General features: G+C 55.6%; 1 protein-coding gene across 1 annotated transcript; it reads left to right on the top strand.

The window, feature by feature from the left end:
* Nucleotides 1-295: 295 nt before the first annotated feature.
* OSGIN1 (oxidative stress induced growth inhibitor 1) lies at nucleotides 296-7,037 on the top strand. The gene is made up of 5 exons (XM_008565385.1): nucleotides 296-391; nucleotides 1,489-1,625; nucleotides 2,691-2,882; nucleotides 3,140-3,231; nucleotides 5,725-7,037. The coding sequence occupies exons 1-5, from the start codon at nucleotides 328-330 to the stop codon at nucleotides 6,671-6,673; spliced, it is 1,434 nt and encodes a 477-aa protein (XP_008563607.1). The 5' UTR covers nucleotides 296-327; the 3' UTR covers nucleotides 6,674-7,037.
* Nucleotides 7,038-7,244: the final 207 nt, after the last annotated feature.

Below are 7,244 nucleotides of genomic sequence, written 5' to 3'. Positions count from 1 at the left end.
ACTCTGTGAGGCAGGGACTCTCATGACTGCCATTTATAGATGAGGAAACAGACCCAGAGAGGTCTAGGAATGGGCCCATGGTCACCAGCTAGGAAGCACCTCACCAGACAATGACTCCAAAGTCCACCAGGCTGAACTGGAGGACTTGAGGGACTTGTGGCAGGGAGGGGGAAGGGAGTCACATTATGATATGCCACAGGGCGACCTTGGCCTTGGCCCTGTAGCTGGGGAGTGGCTGCATGACACCCAAGCCTGACCCCAGTGGGCCCTTCCTCCCCTCTGCCCCCAGGTTAGCTGCCAGCCTCGAGCCCCTGGACAGCCACAGCCATGAGCTCGAGGAAGGATCACCTCATCACCAGCAGCTCGGAGCCCCTCCCCGTCATCATCATCGGTGAGTGTCCTGGCCAGGCAGGGGGAGGGACTGGAGCTCTCAGGTGCCCCCAAAGCCTAAAGTTAGGAGTTGGGCAAGGCCAGGCCTGGCCTCTTTCCAATTGTCTTTAAATTAAGCCACTGACCATTTGCTATGTGGCTGGCTCTATGCTTAGCAATTTATAAAACATCATTCCATTTAATCTTTCCAAGAACCCAGGAGGCAAGAATAGAATGATCTGCGGAGGTTACCCAGTGGGAGGAGGGAAGGCCTGGTCCTAAGCCTGCATGGGTGTCCGTGGTCACCCTGTGCGTGGCACTGTGCAAGGTGCCCATGCAGCAGTGGCATAGGGATCTTGTCCTCAGGTCTGCAAAAATGGGAAAGACACACCCCCCAGAATGCAAGCATCAAGTTGGGCCACGTGAAACAGTCATTTTTGTAAGTCAAAAAACAGATGGATGTTGGCAATTTCAGATGGTTCCTCGTAATACTCTGCATGAGGGTAATATTTTGAGCAGGACAAGACAAGAAGGGGGGGGAAGACAGATAAGAATAGAAGAAATGTCACAAGGTTGGGCCCAAGAAGTGCCACAGACAGCAGTGTGATTTGCTCAGACACGGGAGCGGCTGGCCTCACAGGTGGCCTAGCACCCCTCCTGAGCACCGCCACCCCAGGCTCCCCCACAAGGCATGGAGCAGTCTGTACTGTATTTACTTGTCCATCAGCTCTGGAAGGATGGGACTAGTTCTTAGTGATCTCAGAATCTTAGTCATGTTGTTGCCTTATCTACTTGCCAGCTGTGTGACCACAGGCAAGTTACTTAACCTCTCTGTGCCAATTTTCTCAAGCATAAAAGAAGAAAGACTAGCATTTAGCTCACTAAAGTTCTTGTGGTGGCGGTGGTGGTGTTAAAAGCTCTTATTATCTTACTTGGCACGACAACTGTTTATTATTTTTTTCTTAATTATTATTATTCACAATGTCTGGCGCAGGCTAAGGGCTTAATATTTTTTTTATCTTTATTGTTACAAATGAATAAATGAATGAATGAGCCCTCAGCAGTGGTCTCTTGCACCTAGAAAGCCTGCCCTCTTTGACCCCTGCCCTCTGTCCCCAGGCAACGGCCCCTCGGGCATCTGCTTGTCCTACCTGCTCTCAGGCTACACCCCCTATGTGAAGCCAGCCGCCATCCACCCACACCCCCTGCTGCAGAGGAAGCTCACCGAGGCTCCGGGGGTCTCTATTCTGGACCAGGTATGGCCTGAGCTCTGGGGAGGACACACCCACTGGTAGGAAACTATCCCAGCTTTCCCAGGGAAAAATGAAAGCATGTGTTTGCTGGGAACAAGACCAAACACAGAGCATGACCGTCCATGAAATCAGCCACAGAAACCATGAAAGAGAAATCAGGGCTGCTTTTTGAGACCTACAAATGCTACATCAGCTCGTCTCACCACCCTAGACCAGTGCTTCTTAACAAGGAGACGGTTTTGCTCCCTAGGGGACACTTGTGATGTCTGGAGACAATTTGGGTTGTCACAGCTGGAGCTGTGGCATTATTGGATCTAGGCGGTAGACGCCAGGAATGCTAAATATCCTGCAGTGCACAGAATGGCGCCCAGAACACAGAATGATCTGGCCCAAATGTCAGGGGTGCCAGAGTTGAGAAACCCCACCCTAGATATTTCAGTCCTGCACCCCCTGCCCACAAGGGCTTGTAAATCCTCCATCCACGCCCCTGGCCTTCCATGAGGCCACTCATTGCCCACCTCCTCCTTCAGGCAGCATCCATCCTCCCAGTCCCCTCCCACCCCTGAGTCAGGCAGGAGGAAATAGATCTAGACTGTTCGGTCTAGGTCGGCATTCTTCAAAGTGCCTTCTGTGGAACACTAGTTCTTCAGCATAACATGCAGAGAAAATGTCCCTACTCCACTAGCCCTGAGAGACGCGGGGTTTGGCAAAATTAAATGGGTGAATGACAGCTGAGGGACTGGTCAGAGCCTTGACTGTGCTGGCATTCGATATCTCCTCGTGGGAGGCAGCATTTCCCAAGCTTACCTGACCACCCTGACAAGTGCAGGAATGCAGTACCAGGCCGTTGCTCACGTGCCTTCTAAGCTTTCCCATTCAGCCTGTACTCTGGGGCCCTTGAACTCCTGGAGAGACCCGAAAGTGAGAGTCCCCAACAGCCCCCAGCGTGGACATCTCTGCAAGACCAGGTCCCTCCAGCCTCAGTCCCCGAGTTCCTGCCCAGCCTGAGGCTCTGAGAAAACGACCCGCCTCCCCCAGCGGCCCCTCTGACCTGTGCCCCCTCCCCAGGACCTGGATTACCTATCGGAAGGCCTCGAGGGCCGCTGCCAAAGCCCTGTGGCCCTGCTCTTTGATGCCCTCCTGCGCCCAGACACGGACTTCGGGGGAAACGTGGAGTCTGTCCTCACATGGAGACACCAGAAGGAGCGGGCCATCTCCCACGTGGTGCTGGGCCGGAACCTTCCTGGGGGAGCCTGGCATGTGCGTGGGGGCAGGGAGGGGTGCAAGGGGGGTTGGGCCCAATGCACTTCCTGTTTTGGGGAGATTCCCCTCCCTGTTCTCCAGCTTAGGGTCAGGACCCTCCCATTTCCCTTCCCTCCTCCTCCCCCTCCTCCCCTTCAACCTACCTCCCCTTCCTCTATCCCCACCTATCCCAGCAGAGGCCTCCCTTGGTCCCCAGCCCTGAGTGGCTCTGGGGCTAGCAGAGGCCTGGACTAAAGGATTCCTTTTCCACACAGTCCATCGAAGGCTCCATGGTGACCCTGAGCCAAGGCCAGTGGATGGGGCTCCCTGACCTGCAGGTCAAGGACTGGATGCGCAAGAAGCGAAGGTGAGGCCCCCTGCGACGCACTCCCCTCCCCCACCACTGCATACAGGCACTGAGCCCAGGAGCCAGAGGTAGAGGGGCTTCAGGGCTCATCTGGTCTGCCTTCCTCTTCCTCCAGAGGGGGAAACTGAGGCTCAGATAGGAGGACTTGCCCAGCACCACACGAGGAGTAGGACTGGGCTGGGCTCACTCCAGAACTCCCTGTCCCCTGCTCCCTCCACCCTGCCACATGCCCCTCCCCAACCTGGCCTCCCCATAGCACCTCACCCTCTAAAGAGGGGGTAAGAATTGGCCCCTGCCCTCCATGCCCTGCCCCGTGCCCCTGGCCTCTCTGCCACCCCTCCCATGTTCTGAGCCCAGCCTGGAACAATCTTTCTAGGTGAGCTGATAGGATGAGCTTCCTTTATTTTTTAATGCTTTTGATGGAAAACGTAACCACACTACAGAACATTGAAACTTGAGAAAAGGAAGACAGTGCCCTCCAACCCCACCCCTCTACCCAGCACCGTCACATCTGGGGTCTTTTCTCCCCGTCTGGTTTCCTGCTCCATCATGACCACACTGAACACCTTTGACCACTCTGGAGAAACAGTCAAATGACTGAATACATGAATTCTGGCCCCTGCTCATCCTGGGCTGCACCCGCAGAGGGACCCATGTGAGAAGCTGCTCCAGGCAGACACCTAGGTGGGCTCACGGCCTCTCCAGGGTTCACTGTCCCTTTGACTCAAAGACTCTCGGTCCCTGCAAATGTGGTAGCAAGATACACACCTGTGTAGTGATGTGTTAACATATAGACAGGAGGTTACGCTTCACTGTAAACAGGTCCTTCAATACCCTGCTTTTACATTCGAGCATTCCATCGTCAGCACCTCACATGGTGACGACAGTGTTTGCGACCACCTTTTGCATGGCCTCGTAACATTCTCGAAAGTGGGCGAGCATCCCCCAGTCCAGCAAACCTCCACTGAATGCTCACTACGTGTCAGGCCTTGTCTTCAGTATCAGAGCGAGAAACCACACAGACACGCTCCCTGCCCTTGTGGCCCTGCCACGGTTACTAACTCACCGCCCAGCCACAGGGCTTTCTTCTCCCCGATGTGTTGTCATTACAAATAGCCCCACATAATCAGAGCGAGAAACCACACAGACACGCTCCCTGCCCTTGTGGCCCTGCCACGGTTACTAACCCACCGCCCAGCCACAGGGCTTTCTTCTCCCCGATGTGTTGTCATTACAAATAGCCCCACATGAGACATCTCCTTAGAATGGTTCTTCATAACAGTGTGTACAAGGACTGAGGACGGGGAAATGACAAACCCACAGAGATGAATTCCAGAGCTCGAGTTCTAGGAGCAGACTGGTTAAGCTGGGCTGGCCAGAGTAGTCTTGGGAGTGGTGTCTGAGCTCCTGCCACGACTGGGGCATGTAGCCAGGGGGCATGTCGCACAGGATGCTCCAGTAAGTGAGTTCAACCTTAACAGTGTGTCTGCAAGTTGGGTAACTTGGCTCACCTCAGGTTGCACACCCTGACACAGGGAGGCGCTGAGATCACGCCACAGCCAGACCTCTTCCACCAGCACCTGGCCCCACAGCCATCACCCCTGGAAAGGGTGGTAATACCAGTAATAACAACAACAACAATAATAAAATAGCCCCTGCTGTTACCATGTGGGCTGCGGACTATGGTAAGTGCTTCATGTGGGATATTTTTAAATCAACTTTGTAATTAAAATATAGCCTACATATAGAAAAGTCCGCAGCTCCTACGGGAACAGGTTGATGACACTTCTCACAGTGCATACACTTGTGTTTCCAAATCAAGAAATAGAGCCCTTCCCCCCAGAAGCCCCCTCTCTGCTCTCTCTTTAGAAAAGTCCGCAGCTCCTACGGGAACAGGTTGATGACACTTCTCACAGTGCATACACTTGGGTTTCCAAATCAAGAAATAGAGCCCTTCCCCCCAGAAGCCCCCTCTCTGCTCTCTCTCGACCTCTGACTCCATCGATGAGTGTTGCCTGTTTCTGAACCTTATAAAAATGGAACCCTACCATAACTACAGAGAATGTTATCTGATCCTTTGAGGTGATGATAAGGTGGTCAATTCTTCTATACCACTTTCCACCATCGGGTTGTTCTAAGCAGCTCATTGGATCCTCTCAACAACCTCAGGAAATAGGTCCTGCCACCATCATCACAGGGTCTCAGGCACACAGCTCGCCGGTGGCAGAGCCAGGATTTGAATCCAGGCAGTGTGGCTCTGGAGGCCACGCAGAACCCCAGCCTACAGCTCCCCTTCTGGGGGACATACCTCGTGAGCTCCATTTGACAGAAGAGGGGGCTGAGGCTTGGAGAGGTTAAGCCACCTGGCCCAGTTCTACTGTTAGTGGGTGGTGTAGTCACTGTCCAGCTCCAAGTCTTGACAGCACCCTGGTCACCCCCTGTCCCACCCCAAGCCACTGTTTGACACCCACCCTTCTGCATCTTCCCCCACAGAGGTCTTCGCAACAGCCGGGCCACAGCCGGGGACATTGCCCACTACTACAGGGACTATGTGACCAAGAAGGGTCTGAGCCACAACTTTGTGTCTGGTGCTGTGGTCACGGCTGTGGAATGGGGGACGCCTGAGCCCAGCAACTCTGGGGCCCAGGACCCCAGCCCCCTTTTCCAGGTGAGTGGCTTCCTGACCACCAAGGACCAGAGCCAGCAGCCCTTCTCACTGTGTGCCCGCAACGTGGTCCTGGCCACAGGCACGTTCGACAGCCCGGCCCGGCTAGGCATCCCAGGGGAGGCTTTGCCCTTCGTCCATCACGAGCTGTCGGCCCTGGAGGTGGCCACGCAAGTGGGCGCAGTGACCCCAGCCTCGGACCCAGTCCTCATTGTTGGCGCGGGGCTGTCGGCAGCTGATGCGGTCCTCTATGCGCGCCACTACAACATCCCAGTGATCCACGCCTTCCGCCGGCCCGTGGACGACCCCGGCCTGGTGTTCAACCAGCTGCCCAAGATGCTGTACCCCGAGTACCACAAGGTGCACCAGATGATGCGGGAGCAGTCCATCCTGTCGCCCAGCCCCTACGAGGGCTACCGCAGCCTCCCTGAACACCAGCTGCTGCTCTTCAAGGAGGACTGCCAGGCCGTGTTCCAAGACCTGCAGGGTGTTGAGAAGGTCTTCGGCGTGTCCCTGGTGCTGGTCCTCATTGGCTCCCACCCTGATCTTTCCTTCCTCCCTGGGGCAGGCGCTGACCTGGCCACAGACCCCGACCAGCCGCTGAGTGCCAAGAGGAACCCCATCGATGTGGACCCCTTCACCTACCAGACCACCCGCCAGGAGGGTCTGTACGCTGTGGGGCCACTGGCCGGGGACAACTTTGTGAGGTTTGTGCAGGGTGGGGCCCTGGCCGTGGCCAGCTCCCTGCTGAAGAAGGAGAACAGGAAGCCACCCTAGCATCTGGCCTGACATCCTGGCAGCCAGGCCCTGAAGAGGAGGGAGATCACCACCACCCTGCTGGACGCAGGGCCCATCTGAAAATGCCCCAGTGGAAGAAGAGGGCCTTACCCGGCATGAGACAGGAAGTGCTATGAGCGCATGCAACTGGCCTTATGGATCAAGAGGAGTGGGGAACCCAGACTACCTGGAATCAGACCAATGCCCAGGGTGGGAACAGTGGCCATAGGCTAGGGTAGTCCTAGACCTGGGATTTGAGGGGAAAGCTGCCAGTGTGAGCTGTGATCACCAGGGCCAGCTGAGCGCCCAGCCAGGCGGATTCTGTCCAGAATCAGGTCCCAAATAAAACCAGTGCATGCCTGCATTCCTGTCTCTGTGCTTGGACTCTGTGCTTGGAGCGGAGCCAGGTGCTAGGAACTGGTGGGGGGATGAGGTGGTGGACACAGGGCCATGTGGGAGGTCCTGGGTTGAGGCAGTTGAGTGGGCAGCTGTGCTAGAGATTTGGAGGAAGGTTGTGTGCAGGGTGTTTCAGGAAGGTTGTCACAGACCTTGCTGACGCCTACAGCCTTGT

This window comes from Galeopterus variegatus, unplaced genomic scaffold (assembly GCF_000696425.1).
Source record: "Galeopterus variegatus unplaced genomic scaffold, G_variegatus-3.0.2 Scaffold197, whole genome shotgun sequence".
Lineage (NCBI taxonomy): Eukaryota > Metazoa > Chordata > Mammalia > Dermoptera > Cynocephalidae > Galeopterus > Galeopterus variegatus.
This window is presented reverse-complemented; position numbering and strand designations above follow the sequence as displayed.